Source organism: Mesoplodon bidens (genome assembly GCF_964165515.1).
Source record: "Mesoplodon bidens genome assembly, chromosome: 6".
NCBI classification, from domain to species: domain Eukaryota; kingdom Metazoa; phylum Chordata; class Mammalia; order Artiodactyla; family Ziphiidae; genus Mesoplodon; species Mesoplodon bidens.
In genome coordinates this window covers 84,805,209-84,826,077 of record NC_138162.1, presented here as the reverse complement: position 1 = coordinate 84,826,077, position 20,869 = coordinate 84,805,209, and the positions used below count along the sequence as shown (strand labels likewise).

Below are 20,869 nucleotides of genomic sequence, written 5' to 3'. Positions count from 1 at the left end.
TTTAAATAAGAAATTTAAATTGAAGCAACGATCAATTATTCATGTCAATAGTGCAGTGGGTTAGCACAAATTAAACCCAAACCTTACTGTAACCTATAGCATCAGACCCTTTATCAAAACTGGTACCGTGAGCCCCAAGAGATTATGTCCCCAAATCCTTGAGGAGAACACATTGAAACTGACAAAGGAAACAACAAAGGGCCTGAAGGCTGCATTATCATGATTATGAGCCCTGGAATAATTAATACAGTATTTTATAAAAATAAATATTTACACTTCAGGTGTCAGGTATATAGGAATTTGAGGTTAGATAACCATTTTCTGTATTTACCCAGCTCTCATTAAAGAATAAATAAACAGCCATTAAGACAACTCCTATGGACATAGATATTTTGTTTCTTAGATGTGTCTGTGCTCTTTTATACTGGGTATAAAAACTTATTCCAGAGACTTGTATCTTAGTATTAAAAAATGTATTCAAGGAACTTACATAGAGAAGCAGACAGGATTTGGGGAACCCTGCAGGACTTGCAGGGTTCCCCAAAAGGTGCCACACTTGTTCAACCTTCCACCATCTGCACCTGCATAATTCCTTCTTTCTATGCCACTCATGTCACTTCCCCTGTGAAGGCTTCTCTCCCGAGTTGGATGTCCTCCAGTGAGTTTTCACAGCATCTGCGAACTTACTTCTTTTATAAAAACCTTCGGTATTGTAAATGGGGTCACGTGTACCAAGATAGGGAATAGAGAGGCAAGGAAAGATGCCTGGAAGATGCAAGGAAGAATGCAGCATTCTGGACTAGCAACACTGGGAAACCCCTGGATCTAAGAAGCCCTGGGGAGGAAGTGGTCATTGAATCCACAAATGGCAATCCTTAGGAGGTCAGCCTTAGGGCCACCTAAGGGGAGTTATGATCTTTTGGGATGCAGCTAACCCCCAGTGGCTCAGCAAGGAGGGAACAGAAAACAAATACCTTTTCTTTACCCTTCTAAATCCCACTGATGTCCAGCTTGAGTGTTCCATTGGCCAAACCCAATGGGAAGCCAGAGGGCAAGGGGGTCCCTTAATGCAGTCCTCAGAGGTCAGCTTTCTGGGGTACAGAGCAGGGTAGAGGGTAAAAAAATAAAGCTATCCAGCACAAAGTCCACTATATATAACACCATTTAATAGTTACTACTTTGGGACACATATTGCTAATTCATCTAGACAAGCCAGTCAAGGTAGATACTCTTGTAATTTTTGTGTGACTGAACAGACATTTCATAACCCAAACTAAACTGGAAAACATCTTCTCAGCATCTTTCCTTGCCTCTCTATTCCCTATCTTGGTATATGTAACCCCATTTACAATAGTGAAGGCTTTTATAAAAGAAGTAAGTTCGCAGATGCTGTGAAAACTCACTGGAGGGCATCCAACTCGGATGCAAGAGGTGAGAGAAGCCTTCACTGGGGAAGTGACATGAGTGGCAGAGAAAGAAGGAATTATGCAGGTGCAGATGGTGGAAGGTTGAACAAGTGTGGCACCTTTGGGGAACCCCACAAGTCCTGCAGGGTAGATAAATAAAGTGGGGGGAAGGGGTGGACAGAGAGCAGAGCAGACTTGAGGGAAGAGTGGGGTCATGAAGCGTTTTGCATTTTAACAAAATTTCAAGATATTACAAGATTTTAATATTCTTATTTTGGTTCTAAAATATCACTTGGGCAGCAGGATGGGGTTGAGACTGGAGACAGGAGATTTTCCAAGGAGGAAGGTGAGAGAAGGGGATTAGACTAACAGAAGGCTAGTGTGGATGGATGGAATGGGGGAGTCTCTGGAGAGCTATTAAAGAGAAGGATTTAAATGGTGAGGATGGTCAGGACTTGTGACTACCAGCTGGTGAGGGAAGGGACGGGATGGCTGGCTTCTGGTCCGAGAGAAGCCATTTCCTACTGTTACTCAACTTTCTGTGAGGCCCCAGACCAAGACCACTTCCCAGAACCTAGAAGGTGGTCCAAAATGTTACTTATCTCAACATATTACATTATGGGATAGAAACAAAATTTCTACAATATTTGTTGCAAGTTCTTTCATGGACATAAAATCTATAGCTGTATATGAAAAGGATCAGGTATTTTTCACAATTGTCTCTTTTGTACACATTTGGCCTCTGGTACATACATTTGTAGTCAGCATTATATAAATTCACACGTTAATCTTTGATCAAGTAACTACTATATAGTACATTGTAGTGTTATTTTGCGAAAGGATTAGGGGAAATTTTTCAAAAATATATGGAGGGCTTCCCTGGTGGCTCAGTGGTTGAGAGTCTGCCTGACGATGCAGGGGACATGGGTTCGTGTCCCAGTCTGGGAGGATCCCACATGCCATGGAGTGGCTGGGCCCGTGAGCCATGGCCGCTGAGCCTGCGTGTCCGGAGCCTGTGCTCCGCAACGGGAGAGGCCACAACAGTGAGAGGCCTGTGTACCGAAAAAAAAAAAAAAAGGAAAAAAAACAAATCAGCCTCTGATAATGGCCTCACTTCTTTTTGGTAGGTTTTGTCTGAGCTACCTAGCTATAGGATAGTTTTATCTGAACATGTTTGGCTAAATGCTGGGTATGAAGAAATAATGCTTCTATCTGTTAAGGTGGTAGATTTAAAGTATGGTTTTCTCTCTAGTGTTGAGTTAAAATAGTTCCTGTATAGGTAGATAACACTGCCTACATTTATCGGCTTTGCTTTGCAACGCTATCTCCTGACAATAGTCCTCCTCCGCAGGGATGAGAAAGAAAAGGCCACACAACATGGCGACATTCTAAAAACCAGAAATGATGTGTGAAAAGGACACTAAAGACGAGCAGAAGCGTATTTCCATCCACCCTGGTTAAATCCTCAGGGAAACAGAGATAAGCAACAAAAATGAAAAATCCATTCCTTTTGGAAATGAGTCTTTAACCTATAGGTTGGTTTGTTTTGAAAGGGAATTAGATTCTGGGCCCACATATCACACATTCAAGATACACAGTGTGGTCTCATCTCCCACTAAATATGTTGTTATGACTCAAGCACAGGGAATATTTAAAAGGAAGCAACCCAGGGAAGGAAAAATCTAACTCCGACATCAATAATTCATTTATCAGAAATGGGAGTAGTAGTATGAAATGCCAGGAGACTTTCATTTATAGGGAGGCATTTTCTATTTTAAGCCTAGAATAATGCAGTCAGCTTTATTCTACAAGTTAATACGAATGGAGGCAAAGCGGAATGGGAGAGCAGGGTTTATGGTCTCCCCTAATAATGCTATTTCTTTAGCTTCTGTTATTTAGGTTTGACACACCACCATCTGGGGACTTGAAAAAGCAATAAGAAAAGGATTTTTATAACTTTTTTACTTCAGAGGTGATTTTCTTCACCCCAAAGCTTTAGTGCTAGAAATGTAATCAGGTAAATCTGAGAGATATGATCTGCATAAAGTTTTGAGGGTGCATTGTCTCTTAGTATAGTCATCCCTCAGTTTCCAGGGGACATTGGTTCCAGGCCCCCCCTGCAGATACCAAACTCCGTGGAAGCTCAAGTCCCTTATACAAAATGACACAGTTCAGTTAACCCTCCGTATTCTCAGGTTCCACACCTACGGTTAGGAAGAGCCAACTAGAGGACCCCAAACCCTTCAGGTTACAGCTTCTTACTAAGTCATCTCCTAATTCAACCTATTAGTTAGTAGCCTATATTATTGCATCATTGTATCCCCCAAGCATTTAGCACAGAGCCATTCACAAAAGTAGCGTCTTTATGAGTACCTGCTGAATGAATGAACAAACGCACCCGGGTGTAAATAATTCCAATATGCTCTGAAGCCTACTGGTCAGACTGTACAATGAGGAGGTACTTGCACAGCATATGCCTCAACTTTTTCATTCAGGCAATATTTAGAAATTCCTCCCCCTCAATAACTCACTTCAAATTCAAGGACTTATGGTCCACTAAAGGGACACAGAGTATTAGAATTAAAGAAAAGCAGATTTATTGTAGACCAAATGAGCCACAGTTCCCAGTCCCTGAAGAAGCAGAAAACACATCTAAACCTCTAACCTTGGAAATAAACAAAGACTTCCAAGTCTTAATTGAAATGTGAAATGTTCATATGCACATATATTTTGAGAAAATTGTAATTTTTTTTTTTTTTTTTTTTGGTATGTGGGCCTCTCACTGTTGTGGCCTCTCCCATTGCAGAGCACAGGCTCTGGACGTGCAGGCTCAGCGGCTATGGCTCACAGGCCTAGCTGCTCCGCGGCATGTGGGATCCTCCCGGACCGGGGCACAAACCGTGACCCCTGCATCGGCAGGCGGACTCTCAACCACTGCGCCACCAGGGAAGCCCAATAATTGTAATTTTTAACTGATTATTTATCGAGAACTGGATATACGAATTGAACATAATTATAATAAAACTATAATTACCTAGTGCCTATTAGATAGTCAGCCCTATGCTTGGTGTTTTACATATTTTATTGCTAATCTTTGGAGGTATTATTATGCCCATTTTAGATATTTTTAAAAATACTAAAGCTCAGAATAGTTAGGCCTAAAGACCACAAAGCTATTAAGGTGAACCAAGGATAAAAGTCAACTCTCTTAAACTACAGACCACTATTTATTTCCTGATGCCAAATGACTTCTATTGAAACAGAATTATCTGTGGATCCACACTTAAAGACAGATCCATCATTCATATTTATAATTATGGTCTAATGAGCAGAGAGGATATTTTAACCCTAAATGTCTGAATACATGCTTGTGGTTGGCCAAGAAAAAATTGGGCAGCAGTACTGATAGGAGATAAAGGGACATCTGATGCCCCAGGTGACTGCTGATTTTCATAAAACAGAGGTTGGAGTGGTGGTGTTGCCCCTCTGAAAATGCCCTATTTCACTGTCAAGGCTATAAACTAAGCACACATCCAGAACAATGCCTGTGCCCTCCAATGCTCAAACCCACACTGCACTCAACGAACCATGAACAGTACTTAGAATGAGTCAAAGCAGGACACACCAGAATACCCCAGAGGAAGCGGGATGGTAGTGACTCTTCCTGAACAAAGGTCTTGGGGAGCTGCCAAGTTGGAAAGGAATCCTCACAAAGGATACAGTTTTTAAAAGGCAGCCTGTGAAAAGCCATCAAAGCCAACACTCAAAGAATTGTCTTCACACACAGCCTTTGCAGTTAGCACTGTCAGTCACAGGACAGATAGGCCCTTGGAGAACAGCCACCATTACCACTGAGTTTCGATGCAAAAGTCACCACATGTAGATTCAGACAGAACTGGCTACAGGGCACAATACATTTTCAGTTTCTACCTACAGCCCCTCTTGTCCCTTCATACCCTGTACAAGGATACTGTGGGTGTTAACTTGATCTCGACTTTCCTCTAGCTTTCCTGTTTACCTTTTCTCTACACGTACAAATGTTGATGGGATAACTTTAGCCAACAGATATGGTACAATCAGTTCTACTATCATGCTTGCCTTGAAAACACAAATTTCTTCCAATAACATTGATATATTAGAGAGTGATTTGACTATAATGTGAAATTTGCATTTGTTTATGCACAATTTTGTCCCAGAAACTCTAGGTGACTGTAGAAAACATACCTAGTTGCACCGAGCGCTGTAGGAATGCACGAAACACACAGAACTGCACACCTTAGGAGCACAATGGTCCACATGTGTCTACATCTGGTGCTGTTACTTCCTCTTTGACCTCAGATAACCCTCCTTCCAATTCAGAATAACTTGCAAGCTGCTGTGCTTCCAAAAACCATCCTGGAGGGTATCCTCCACTCTGCTTATTTTCCCCCTTCCTCCCAGCCTATTTTGTTATTTTCCTCTCTACTCTCTGTTCTTCTTCAAAGTTTTCATCTTTATCTCTTTTTTCTTCCTCTTTTTTTTCTTGCACACGGAGTGGCAGGCATGTGAGTAGAAGTAGCTGCAATGGGTACACACTTCCATAAGCAAATTTCAGGTCTTATTCAAGATGAAGTGCCAGGAGGGGCAGTACAGGTGTCAGGGAGTGGGAGATACAAACTACTGGGTGTAAGACAGGCTACAAGGATATATTGTACAACACAGGGAATATCGTCAATATTTTGTAAAAACTGTAAATGGAGTGTAGCCTTTATAAATTGTATAAAAAATTAAAAAAGAACAGTGCAGCTTAAGAAGTCAGTGTCACAAGAGAATTATATTATAAACATACTAGTTAGAATTTAATTTCATAATGGTAAGACACAGATTAAGTATAAAATTGATGGAAACGGACTTTGAACCCAGCCTAGCTATGAATCATATCCTTACTATTTTGAAGGATCAGACTGGCACCCAGTCTCGAGCCTTCTTTATGACAGGATGTCAAAGGTCAGCTCAGCGCTCTGTATTCTCCAAATATTTTGGTCAATAATTCAGCCTTTCTTCCTCTCAAATTTACTGTTATTGAAACCAATTATCTCTAGTTACAACTCATTTAAATGACAGATACTTGGATCATTTTCCTTTTCATTACCATAAGGGCTCTGGCCTTGTGTATAATATGCAAAGCAAAGCTTGTAAACAAACCACTTGAGTTTGATTCTTTGTTTCCTAACTTCTTCATCACTTATTACCTGTTTAACCCTTATCCACTTGACCTGTCTGAGCCTTTTTTTTCTTCACATCTAAGGGCTGAATTTAAAAAAAGATAATTTAAAAAAGGACTTTTTTAAATTTAAAAAATTTAAAAAATGATTAAGTGCCACATTCATTATAGTTTTATAAATTTCTTAACCACTTAACGTGAAAAAAGTGTTAACATGAATAATTTTTAATAGGTCCCTATCATTTTTCTGTGTGTCATTGATGAAGCTTCTAAGCTTTTCCTATTACTCATGGTTTTAGACTTTGCAGGGTACAAGTATTTTTAGGAGTATATGTGTCACACTAGAGTAGAATGGACTGGAGAGTGAAATTTATCCGTGACCTTTTAAGTATGGAAGCTTCAAGTTTCTTCTTCAGTGTTTCATGCTAGTTTGCAAATTGGGTTAAATAAATTAGCTCACAATGTCTCAAATTATAACCCTTTGTGTGAAATTGACCATAACTTTAAACAGTGTAATCTAGACAGTAATGACCATGCTTGAAAGAAAATAATCCAGTTTACTTTAGGTCTCTTTCTCTTTTTGTTTGGAAAGTTCTGGAAAATTCTATCTACATCAATTTGTATATTAATGCTTTCACCACTGAATTTGATTTATAATATTGACTCATTAATGTTAAAAACCAGCATATTTTTCATGGTAACTTTTTTGAGGCTTCTTTGTAAATGGTAAGAAGAGGGGGAAAAAAAAAGAAACCCATGTACAATCACAATTATCTAGGCCGCATTGGTTTTATCTAAACTTATTGACTTACTTGAATAATACCAGCTGAGAAACTTTTCCCTACAGAAAAATGCAGGCTAGAAATAGTACATAATAAATGGGTAAAACACCTCTCTTTATAACTTCTGTGATTCCAAACAAAAACATGTAAATAAAAATTCAAATGATAGTATCTAAATCACAGCCATATCCTGGAGAAACTTTGTAGTAAAAGCAAAAAAGTTAATGTGATGTAGAGATTAGAAACACCTACTAATCTTTTAAAAATGCCTGGATCATCGTAAGCAAGAAATGGATGTGTATTTCATTTGCTTTCAAAAAAACTACTGTACTAGCTGGAAAGTGTAAACGTGGTTACATGGGTTTCTAAGGCTCTTGACTGTGAGGATAAGAAAGGTAATGTGTTCCATACGTGGCAAACCATATAGGTATTTCAGGTATATTAGTAAAGAACACAACCACTACAAAGTAGAGAAGAAAAAGAAGCAAATCAGAAAGCACTGGCAGAGACCTCAAGCACAGCATTCAATCAAATGCGTTGAACTTAACAGAATAAAGTAACTCTCTGGGGGGGGCACTTTGTTTTGCCTCTCCCTTTAGCACCCCTATCCCTAAACAAATGGGTCACAGGCCAATGAACACCTGAGGAACAGTATTCCCCAACCACACCCTCAAGTCATTCCCCAGAGTTCTCTCTGTAACCATTCTTACTATGTGGACCACACCTTTTTATATCCAGAAGCTTTAGCGGAAAGACACTTGTTTATCTTGGAGCAAATTAGGGATCATCTGTTACCAAAGATTTTCAAAAAAATACTTCCCTCCGCAAGAGCAGAAAACAAAGCTCCCTGCCAGCCACATGCCAGGTACCCCCACTTGGGCCTTACTTGTTCTCGTTGCTCGCGTCATAACGAGGCATGGGGTCTAAGTCGTTCCCATTCACGTCACAACTTGCCAGAGCATCCTGTGGTCACAGAGGAGAGAGAGAAAGGAGACAGGCGTTCATTAATTAGCCATGCACCTGAAGGCTCATGCCTCCTTAAACACATTTCTGCAAGAGAGTAATTAGAGTAAATAATACACTCATGGTCCGGTGGTGTCAGGATGCCTTGTTCTGTAATAATCAGTGTCATATCTTTCCCTGTGAAGGTGAAGAAATACTCTCTACAGACCAAAGACGTGCCCAGTCCACTCTTGCCAGCACTTTTCCCTCATACCTAGCACTGACCCCTCACCCCAGTGCTTTGAAGAGGTCCTCGACAACCATCTTCTCTGCGAAGTACTGCTAGAACACCTAGAAGACAGTGATTTATTCTTCGCCGACTCTCTCTGTATTCCTTACTTCATTTCTTGAGTGTGCACATTCCTTATCACAGTTCAAAGATTTTTGGAGACAGAAATCATTCACAAAAAATTGGCAAGCCAATTAAAAATCACTATTAGAAATCTCTTATATCAGGTATCTTGGGACCTCTATTAGGCAATATTTGTCTGGTTTCAGATGTTTTATCTAGTATAAAAGGGTCTACAGTTCAAGACTTCATACTAACACCAAATGGTCTTTTGCCCCAACCAAAATAATGATCAAAATTTTGTTATATGTCAAAGTTTCAAAATGAAGAAGTTTCTCTGAAACCAAAGCTGAATTTATTTGTTTGTTTTAAATGATTGTGAAAAATCTTCAAATTACTAAAAAAAAAAAATTAATGGATTGTTCCATCATCTAAATTTATATCACCATAGATAGAACTAATTTAGGATGTTTTGAATTTTCTGATGCTTTATGATGATTTATTTCTGTTATCAGTTTTAGTGAAAGTAAATGTTATCTTTGTTTTCTGTCTTTATCAAAGTCTCTTGTTTCTGAAAATAACTTAAAGTACATGGAGTCTGAAATGTTTGGGGGGAGTAAGCAAAATACACATGACATGTAAAGGTGATAAGTCTCTGCTTCCCATACAAAGGAACATACAAAGCAGCCCACCTCAGCAGTCATTAGAGCATGAAGGACAACACTGTGCAATTTCACTTATAAGGAAACAGAAGCCCGAGACAGGTTACGTGACTTGGCCAAAGGCATGAAACGAACTGCCGATGGAATTAAGACTGGAACCCAGCCACCCCATCCAATGTGCTTTTCTCTTACTCTTTACCAGCCCTAACATTAGGAGAATCAAAAGGGCACCAGTACTGCTAATTGCACAGGTGAATTCTGGAGAATTTTCTTTCCAGGGAGAAAAAAGTGAAAAAGGTAAAGAATGCAATCTCATTTAGGTTAAGGCTCTTTGTGTTTAATCAAATGCATTTCTATGCAGTGGGGAGTAGGAACACCCTGTAAAAACTGCATTGCATACGATAAGAAAGACTTCTTTGCTAGGCAGTGGACAGCCACAGTTCTGTTCTTTATATGACCTGGGCTAACTCACTTTAGTCTTCAGGCCTCAGTGTCTACCCTGTCAAATGAGGAGGCTGAACTGAAGTTCCTTTTTAGCTCTAAAATTCCATTCTGTGAAGAGACACAAGTTTATCTGAGTGTGCTTGGAGGCAGGGTAAGGGCAGCCAATCAAGTGTCTTGTACAAATGAGAACTAAATGAACTTGCAGTTCCTTTTCTCTCTCTCTCTCTCTCTCTCTCTCTCTCTCTGTTTTTCAACCTTAGGGAAAATCATCTAATTTAGGAGAAACTGTTTCAACATTTCATTGTAAAAATTGATTTGTGAAGTTTCTTAGCTGAATCTTTGAAACAAAAAGGGCAGCAGGGTAGGATACTGAGAGACAAAGCAGTTAAAGTTGATAAAAGTATAAGGTGATAGTGGGTGGTCCTGAGTGAAGGTCTTCGTAGGTCAGAAATATGGGTGGCTGTGTGAGCCAGTGGTAGTTTCTGATGTGTCAAGGAAGTGACTTGGAAGTATTTTATTTGCAAATTGATAAAAAGAGAATCTTTTCAGGTTTGAGTGACAAAAGGAAAACTAAGAGAAAGTAAGTGTCATGCAATAAGTGAGACTGAGCAAATGAAAAATAAACATTGGAGAGCATATATGGCAATCGCTACCTAAATGGTTTCATGAGAAAATGAAGCGGCAGATGAGAAAGAAGCCAGAGGAGAGATGGTCAGAGAGACAGATACAGGGAGTCATTCCCACAGTGCAGGGAAACCATGTCTTCCCATGCTGAAGGGTGGGGGGAGAAATAGCAGATTTAAAGAGGACAGTATGTCCGTCTTAAGGAAAAGGCCATGTCCATTCTGAATGAGTCCAGGACAATGGGCCACTGCCGTGTCCACCAGTTACTGGGGAGCAAAGAGAAGAGAAAGGCAGCAGGCCTGCGAGGATGGTGAGTCCTTTGTGTTAATGTGCAATGGGGAGCTATGGGCCAGGCCCCTCTCAGAACTCTCCACAAGCTCAGGGCACCGTGAGATGGGCTGGGCTTGCTGATGTTGCTCCCTTAATGATGATGAATATAGAATAGAGAAGAGAAAAATCTGAGGGGATGTGGTCCTCCCAGTTATAGCTAGGGTTTTCTGTGGGCACCTTCCATAAACACGAAGCAAAGCTTCCCACCCTGGCCCCTGACTTTCCTTCTTAAGGATCAGTATGAGTCCTGACTTCATCATGATTTAGAGCTGCTTGGATTTTCAAGGCTGTGAGAGGAAACGTGTAAGCTGAGAGACAACCACCAACTTTGAAATTTTTTTCAATAACAACATGAAATACAATATAGGAAAACTCATACAACCAAAGTTTTGGGATTAAAAGGAGTTATGAAGGGACAGAGAGGGACATAGGTAAAAGTGACTGGAGTCCTAGTGGGTATGCAGTGATACCGGTGTTCTAGTGGAAGTAGTCGTCAACAGAAAAGAGCTTAGAAGGCACTGGTGTGAGTGGGATCCACCAGGAGTGTCTGCTGAGTCCTGACAGGAATCAGAGAGCTGCTTCTGTGGATAAGAGGGAGTCACTGCAGGCTCTTAAGTAATAAAAGAGATATTTTAGGGAGAACGCCAAGGTGTCATGAGAAACAAATTTGAGCAGAGAATGGCATATTGGGAGATAATTATGGTATTTTTTTTTTTTTATTGCGGTACGCAGGCCTCTCACTGTTGTGGCCTCTCCCGTTGCGGAGCACAGGCTCCGGACGCGCAGGCTCAGCGGCCATGGCTCACGGGCCCAGCTGCTCCGCAGCATGTGGGATCTTCCCGGACCGGGGCACGAACCCGTGTCCCCTGCATCGGCAGGCGGACTCTCAACCACTGCGCCACCAGGGAAGCCTTAATTATGGTATTTTTAAACAAACTTAGGGAGGAGAAGCTGATGGAAAGGCGGCGTTTGGAGAGTAGAAGAGGGAGGGGTTATTGACCTATTTCCAGGCAGGAAATATCATGGTGGTAAAGGGGACCCCAGGGACACAAACCGACCCCAGTGTCCAGTGGGCACTGGGTATCAAGACTGTGGTTTTCAGTGAAAGTACTGAGTCTCAGCCCTTTCATTTGCTCTGTGACCTTGGGCTCACCTTATGTTCTGAGTCCTGGAATCTCAGTCCTTTCTTAAGCAAGGGAATTGACTGATTCCTAAGGACTTCTGGGAGCCTGTTCATTATTGTCCTTTAAAAAGGGAGAGGCAGAGAGAGAAAGAGACTCGCAGAGTAACTTGAGAAGAGTTCAAAGCACGCTTTCTCCATAAAGGAAACAAGGAGTGCTCTCTGGCTGCATGGATGAATTGCTGAGAAGAGTGGATGTTGTCAGTAGCACATGGGATGGGTGCTGGGGTTTCCGCTACCTTATCATCTGCATTTTGTCATCAGAACATCAAAGGCACACAAAAGTGGAGAGCGGGATAGCCTTATCTCCTGCTTCCGGTCCTCCAAGAGTGCATCCTTTAGAAGATGGCAGCAACACGCAGAGCCTATTGTACCCGTTGGCTGCATTTTTCTGTGGTTTTCCCCCTTTTGGAGCATCCTCACATGAGTTCCATTGTTTCCCAGGAGGGAAGCTGCTCTGACCACAGCAAATACTCACGTAGTTCTGCATCAGGTCTGGGTGGGTCCTCTCAATGCCATCATCCAGGATGGTGACCACGATGTTCTTTCCCGTGTAGCCTCTCTTCCAGGCTCCTTCGATATTCATGTCTGACTGGCAGGGATGTGTGTTGTCACTGCAGTGCTAAAGGTGTAAGAGGGAGAACTGGACGTTGCAGATTACCAAATAGTGAGGAGGCTGGAAAATCACCTACTTCTTAAGACAATGCATTAAATTAACAGGAATTGGGTGGATTGTCTGTTCAAGTAGAAGCGCAGATCTCCAACATGACAAGAGGGGAAGGGAGGAAGGATAGATGTGGGGAAGGAAAGCAAGACAGGAATCTCTCCTGACAGTTCTGCCCTGTTCTAACACCTTCGGAAAAACATGATAAATAAAGCATATCTCAACAGCAGAATAATGGGTGCACCGTTTTATTGTTAGCATGTATTAATGACACATCAAAAGGCATTGTAGCATTTCATTTATAAACCCAAACTAGATAACTGAACAACATATACCTTATAATTTCTTAAGCAGGCACCTAGAAAAGCCTGGCTGCAAAAAAACCCCGGCAGCTTCTGTACGGTGCCAGCCAGAGGTGTGCCACTGCGGTGAGAAACCCATTAATGAGAAAAAATAACAGTTTCTTCAAATTTCTTTCAGCAAATTAACAATGAGTGTTGTCTTATAATTTGTAGGAAGCCAATAGACTTATTCAGGGCTACTTTGAGAAGGGAGAGAAGAAGAGTGCAGGGTCCAGACAGGGGACAGGCACAGGAAAATGTGTGTGAGGGCTTGGAAGGGCAGGCTGAAGAGGCATCGAATCTTAGCTCATTAGGTGTAGTGATTTCATTCCACAATGGCTACAACATACAAACACATCAATAAATACATTAAACCAGCAGTTCTTCCCGATATAATTGACTAGCATTCGTCCAACCCACACAATTACCCCTTCAAAGTCCATCTCTATGAAATATCCCTCTGAGTGGTGTTTTCCAGGTTCTTAAGGCTCAGCAGAGGAAGAAAGGAAAGGGGATGTGCCGTAGCCTACTGCCATGGCAACGCAAGCCACCCCAGGTCCACAGCATTCACTATCTTCCTCCTGCTTTGTAACAGTTCAGCACTTCAAGAGGGGAAGAGAACATGAGCTCTGTATGCTCTAAGCATAATGGAGACCCCACTGCCACTGACTCATCTAACACATACTTTATTGAGCACTTACTACATGCTGGGGTATGGCAGTGAACAGGGAAGATGAGGTGCCTGTCCTCATGACCTCTCTAAAGGGGAAACACAGATGACAAAGAAAACAAGGAAGACCATTCAGAACACTCCTTATGTTTTAAAGGAATTAAAGAGGGTAATATGGCGGTCAATGCTGAGCAGTCTGAGTACACACCTCTCTGGGGGGAATGGTCAGAAAAGACCCCAGTTTCTGAGGAAGTGAAATGTGAGTTGAGATATGCCTGATGAGAAAGAGCTGGCTTGCCCAAGAGCTTAGACCTTGTCGTGGTAGAGGACACAGCAAATGCAATGACCATAAGGTGAGAAACAGATTAGTGCATTGAAGAAAGAGAAAGAAGATGGGGTCTAGCTGAAGCTTAGTGGATGAGAAGGAAAATGGCATAAAAGGTAGCAGATCAGAATGGGCAACAGAGGTCAGGTCATCCCAGGCTTTGTAGCCATGACTTGACTTTTATTTTAAGTACAACCTAAATGGAAGCTCACCTCTTTCCAAACTTTACCCTTCAAAATCAAATGCTAACTAGTGGCAGATACCTCTAATACCTTTGTCAAACACCATAAACACACTTGAGTAGTTTCATGGATTCATTCTAACAAATGGTGTACCCATTTTTCATCACAGATAATATCAAGTTCACTGAAAATAGGGGCTTATATATTTTATGAACATTTGTAACGTTCTGTCACTTTCTTGACTTCTTTCTGGCACTTGAGGCCCTGCACCACCATCTAGTACTACACTGATCCAATTCCACTCTCCCCTCTCTCCCCAGTTTTTGGAGCACAGCTCAGGACCTACTGCCTACCACTCGGCTAGCTCTTCCCCTTCCCTGAACTTAGGAAAGAAGAGAGACAGACACAGACACACACACACAACACACCACACACAACACACATTCTGTTCTACACAGTCCAACCCCAACTTACTGAATTCTGCTGAACTGTGGCTGAGTGTTGAATCTTGTGTGTGAATTTTGTCTCCTTTGTAAGCCTCGAGAAGACTATGCATTAAACCAAGTCTAATCTAGGATTTCAGTCAATATTGGCTTATCGATTACACGCCAGAAGTGAGGGCATATTCTCCACTTTATATCCAAGTTCACATCTGCCAAATGCTTGCTCCTCCGACCTCATCAGAGATATCTAGCCAGCTAATGCTTGGTTAATAGATCATGAAAGAAACAGTGTAGATTTACAAAATACCCATGTTTTTCGGAAGTCTCATTCTAGCCAAGAGTTTGGGCCTCTTCTAGCCAAATAGTTTAATTTAACACAAAGCAACCCTGACAGGTTTCCATTTCATTTTTTTCTTTTTCAAAACCTGCTCTGGCCACCTGCGGTATCGTTTGTGACACAAAGTAGCATTAATGTGGCCAAGAGGTGGGTGGGAGGAAGGAAATGCACAGGAAATGGGTCACCCATACATGGATAACTGTCCTGGAGTGGAACGATGCTGCCTGAAATTGTAATTATGAAAATTGAAGAAAACCCACCGTGTATGGAAAACATGTGTGTTCAAAGTGGAACAGTTAGGTTTCTTTCTTCTACCTCTGCTTCTATTGAATCTGACTTCACCATTAAATATTTTTGAACCACTTTTTTTCTTTTCATCTGCCAGCATGGTATTGGTAGAAGGGGAAGGAGGGGAAATATCCAATTGATACTTTCATTTGGATAATCTAATATATCAGGTAGCTAAAATGTCAAAGAAAAAAAAAAAACATGATCAGAGCCAGGGGTGTTTCTGGAAAATGAGCAATAAGATCAGTGGACCCTTAAACGAGGACCCTACATCCTGAATGTGACCTTTAGATTTTTAACACCCATTTCAAGTAGTCCAGACTTCCAAACATGTTTCTAATGTAATTGTTTCGTAAGCTCAAGGTATCCAAAGAGCAAAAACTACAGAAAATACTGATGCCAGTCAATGCAGCCCAAATGAAAAGGAATTAGTCATTTCCTTAACTGCCTGATCAAAATGGTCTTTAAACCGGGCTCTATTGACAGCAATCTATGTTACAGCATTACCCAAAGGCAAAAGGAACACATATTAGCCATGATTTCCTCATCCTCAGCCTGCCATGTTAATTCCTGCTCTGGCACAGATCTCTTAAGACTAGTTTCTGGAATTGTGTTACCACATATAGTCCCGAGGCTGGTATTCACAAAAGGGGCCAGTCAGAAATTTCCAGCATATTTAAAGCTGATGAAAACCACATATGTGCACTGTATATGTAAGACAAATATTTAGAGTAAATATATGCACCTTCAGCTCTGAATAATGTCCTGTATTTCAATAATGGTCTATGCACAGATGACAAAGAATTTAGAAAGGACACAAAATAGCAAATATCTACAGAAACAATGGTTACTACCTAGGTCTCTCATTTCCTTATCAATAAAAACTTTTATTCTTTTCAGGAATGAAATTTGAGAGAGATTATTCTGTGAGTTCTAGAAAAGGCCTCTTCCATACCACGGTTATGAGCTCTTTTGCTTATAAACCACTCTGGGTGTGTCTACTTCTCTTGTGTCTTTATAAACATATCACAGTGTTTGCTAAATGAAAGAACAGTTTATACCCAAAATAAACACCTTTGTTATGCTCTCACCACCATTTTCTTCAGACTGGGGGGTGGGTCGGAACCCTCAGTGTCATTATTTTTAAACTTTTCCAGGTTCTTAAGGTCTCCAATGAACTGCCAATTTATATGCTGCCAATAGTCTGCTAACATTGAAAACATCTGTTGTTCATTTCCATTGATAAAGTGCTTCATAAGACTGCATCTCTGACTCTACAACGTTAATAAGAGAGCAGAATTAAATACACAAAAAATCTGTTTTAAGAAACAGACTCAAAGACATAGAAAACAAACTTATGGGGCTTCCCTGGTGGTGCAGTGGTTAAGAATCCACCTGCCAATGCAGGGGACACGGGTTCGAGCCCTGGTCCAGGAAGATCCCACGTGCCGCGGAGCAACTAAGCCCGTGCGCCACAACTACTGAGCCTGTGCTCTAGAGCCCGTGAACCACAACTACTGAGCCCGCATGCCACAACTACTGAAGCCTGCGCGCCTAGAGCCTGTGCTCTGCAACAAGAGAAGCCGCCACAATGAGAAGCCCACGCACCGCAATAAAGAGTAGCCCCCGCTCGCCGCAACTACAGAAAGCCCGCGTGCAGCAACGAAGACCCAATGCAGCCAAAGATAAATAAAATAAATAAATTTATATAAAAAAAAAGAAAACAAACTTATGGTTACTAAAGGGGGAAGGCAGGAGAGGGATAAATTAGGAGCTTGGGATTAACAGATACACACTTCTTTTTTTTTTAACATCTTTATTGGAGTATAATTGCTTTACAATAGTGTGTTAGTTGCTGCTGTATAACAAAGTGAATCAGCTATATAGACAGCTACATCCCCATATCTCCTCCCTCTTGCGTCTCCCTTCCACCTCCTCTATGAGACCCCTCTAGTTGGACACAAAGCATGGAAGTGATCTCCCTGTGCTATGCAGCTGCTTCCCACTAGTTATCTATTTTACATTTGGTAGTGTATACATGTCCATGCCACTCTCTCACTTTGTCCCAGCTTACCCTTCCCCCTCCCCGTGTCCTCAAGTGCATTCTCTACGTCTGCGTCTTTATTCCTGTCCTGCCCCTAGGTTCCTCAGAACCATTTTTTGTTTTGTTTTAGATTCCATACATATGTGTTAGCATACGGTATTTCTTTTTCTGACTTACTTCACTCTGTATGACAGTCTCTAGGTCCATCCAACTCACTACAAATAACTCAATTTCATTTCTTTTTATGGCTGAGATATTCCATTGTATATATGTGCCACATCTTCTTTAAGCATTCATCTGTCGATGGACATTTAGGTTGCTTCCAGGTCCTGGCTACTGTAAATAGAGCTGCAGTGTACATGGTGGTACATGACTCTTTTTGAATTATGGTTTTCTCAGGGTATATGCCCAGTAGTGGGATTGCAGGGTTGTGTGGTAGTTCTACTTTTAGTTTTTTAAGGAACCTCCATACTGTTCTCCATAGTGGCTGTACCAATTTACATTCCCACCAACAGTGCAAGAGGGTTCCCTTTTCTCCACACCCTCTCCAGCATTTGTAGATTTTTTGATGATGGCCACTCACACTGCTGTAAGATGATACCTCATTGTAGTTTTGATTTGCATTTCTCTAATGATTAGTGATGTTGAGTATCCTTTCATATGTTTGTTGGCAATCTGTATATCTTCTTTGGAGGAATGTCTATTTAGGTATTCTGCCCATTTTTGGATTGCTTGTTTTTTTGATACTGAGCTGCATGAGCTGCTTGTATACTTTGGAGATTAATCCTTTGTCAGTTGCTTCATCTGCAAATATTTTCTCCCATTCTGAGGGTTGTCTTTTCATCTTTTTTTATGGTTTCCTTTTCTGTGCAGAAGCTTTTAAGTTTCATTAGGTCCCATTTGTTTATTTTTGTTTTTATTTCCATTTCTCTAGGAGGTGGGCCAGAAAGGATCTTGCTGTGATTTATGTCACAGTGTTCTGCCTATGTTCTCCTCTAAGGGTTTTATAGTGTCTTGCCTCACATTTAGGTCTTTAATCCATTTCGAGTTCATTTTTGGCTATGGTGTTAGGGAGTGTTCTAATTTCATTCATTTTTTAAAATACATTTATTTATTTATCTTTTGCATGTGTTCATTGATGCACGCAGGCTTTCTCTAGTTGCGGAGAGTGGGGGCTACTCTTTGTTGTGGTGCATGGGCTTCTCATCGGGGTGGCCTCTCTTGTTGCGGAACATGGGCTTAGGCGCACTGGCTCAGTAGCTGTGGTGCAAGGGCTTAGGTGCTCTGTAGCATGTGGGATCTTCCTGGACGAGGGCTTGAACCCATGTCCTCTGCATTGGCAGGTGGATTCTTAACCACTGCGCCACCAAGGAAGTCCCTAATTTCATTCTTTTAAATGTAGCTGTCCAGTTTTCCCAGCACCACTTATGGAAGAGGCTGTTTTTCTCCATTGTATATTCTTGCCTACATTATCAAAGATAAGGTAACCATATGTGGGTTTATCTCTGGACTTTCTATCGTGTTCCATTTATATATATTTCTGGTTTTGTGCCAGTACCATATTGTCTTGGTTACTGTCGCTCTGTAGTATAGTCTGAAGTCAGGAAGCCTGATTTCTCTAGCTCCGTTTTTCTTTCTCAAGATCGCTTTGGCTATTCGGGATCGTTTCAGTTTCCATACAAATTGTGAAATTTTTGTTCTACTTCTGTGAAAAATGCCATTGGTAATTTGATAGGGATTGCACTGAATATGTAGATTGCTTTGGGTAGTAGAGTCATTTTCACAATGTTGAGTCTTCCAATCCAAGAATATGGTATATCTTTCCATCTGTTTGTATCATCTTTAATTTCTTTCATAAGTGTCTAATAGTTTTCTGCATACAGGTCTTTTGTCTCCTTAAGTAGGTATATTCCAGGTATTTTATTCGTTTTGTTGCAGTGGTAAATGGGAGTGTTTCCTTACTTTCTCTTTCAGATTTTTCATCATTAGTGTATAGGAATACAAGAGATTTCTGTGCATTAATTTTGTATGCTGCTACTTTACCAGATTCATTTATTAGCTCTAGTAGTTTTCTAGTAGCATCTTTAGGATTCTCTATGTATAGTATCATGTCATCTTCAAACAGTGACAGCTTTACTACTTCTTTTCTGATTCGGATTCCTTTTATTTCTTTTTCTTCTCTGATTGCTGTGGCTAAAACTTCCAACACTATGTTGAATAATAGTGGTGAGAGTGGGCAACCTTGTCTTGTTCCTGATGTTAGAGGAAATGGTTTCAGTTTTTCACCACTGAGAATGATGTTGGCTATGGATTTGTCATATATGGCCTTTATTATGTTGAGGTAAGTTCCCTCTATGCCTACTTTCTGGAAGGATTTTATTATAAACGGATGTTGAATTTTGTCAAGAGCTTTTCCTGCACCTTTTGAGATGATCATGTCGTTTTTCTCCTTCAGTTTGTTAATTTGGTTTATCACATTGATTGATTTGCATATATTGAAGAATCCTTGCATTCCTGGGATAAACCCCACTTGATCATGGTGTATGATCCTTTCAGTCTGCTGTTGGATTCTGTTTGCTAGTATTTTGTTGAGAATTTTTGCATCTTTGTTCATCAGTGATGTTGGCCTGTAGCTTTCTTTCTTTGTGACATCTTTGTCTGGTTTTGGTGTCATGGTGATGGTGGCCTCGTAGAATGAGTTTGGGAGTGTTCCTCCCTCTGCTGTATTTTGGAAGAGTTTGAGAAGGATAGGTGTTAGCTCTTCTCTAAATGTTTGATAGAATTTGCCTGTAAAGCCATCTGGTCCTGGGCTTTTGTTTGTTGGAAGATTTTTAATCACAGTCACAATTTCAGTGCTTGTGATTAGTCTGTTTATATTTTCTACTTCTTCCTGGTTCAGTCTTGGAATGTTGTGCTTTTCTATGAATTTGTCCATTTCTTCAAGGTTGTCCATTGTATTGGCATATAGTTGTGTGTAGTAACGTCCCATGATCCTTTGTATTTCTGCAGTGTCAGTTGTTACTTCTCCTTTTTAAATGTCTACTTCTATTGATTTGAGTCTTCTCCCTTTTTTCTTGATGAGTCTGGCTAATGGTTTACCAATTTTGTTTATCTTCTCAAGAACCAGCTTTTAGTTTTATTGATCTTTGTTATTGTTTCCTTCATTTCTTTTTACTTATTTCTGATCTGATCTTTATGATTTCTTTCCTTCTGCTAACTTTGGGGTTTTTTTTGTTCTTCTTTCTCTAATTGCTTTAGGTTTAAGGTTAGGTTGTTTATTTGAGATTTTTCTTGTTTCTTTAGGTAGGATTGTATTGCTATTAACTTCTCTATTAGAACTGCTTTTGCTGCCTCCCATAGGTTTTGGGTTGTAATATTTTCATTGTCATTTGTTTCTGGGTATTTTCTGATTTCCTCTTTGATTTCTTCAGTGATCTCTTGGTTATTTAGTAGCGTATTGTTTAGCCTCCATGTGTTTGTATTTTTTACTGTTTTTTTCCTGTAATTGGTATCTAGTATTGTGTTACTGCTGATTTCCCCTTTTACTGCTGATAGCATTTGCCTTATGTATTGAGGTGCTCTTATGTTGGGTGCATAAATATTTACAATTGTTATATCTTCTTCTTGGATTTGATCCCTTGATCATTATGCAG

At 40.7% G+C, this 20,869-nt stretch overlaps 1 protein-coding gene across 2 annotated transcripts in view; it reads right to left on the bottom strand.

The window, feature by feature from the left end:
- Positions 1–20,869, bottom strand: part of PCSK5 (proprotein convertase subtilisin/kexin type 5) — a 467,730-nt gene that overhangs the window by 332,306 nt on the left and 114,555 nt on the right. For both annotated transcript variants that reach the window (XM_081236835.1, XM_081236836.1), the window contains exons 4-5: positions 12,401–12,544; positions 8,278–8,354 (exon numbers count right to left, since the gene is read on the bottom strand). In XM_081236835.1, the coding sequence (XP_081092961.1) occupies positions 8,278–8,354; positions 12,401–12,544 (221 nt within the window). The remainder of the gene's footprint in view (positions 1–8,277; positions 8,355–12,400; positions 12,545–20,869) is intronic.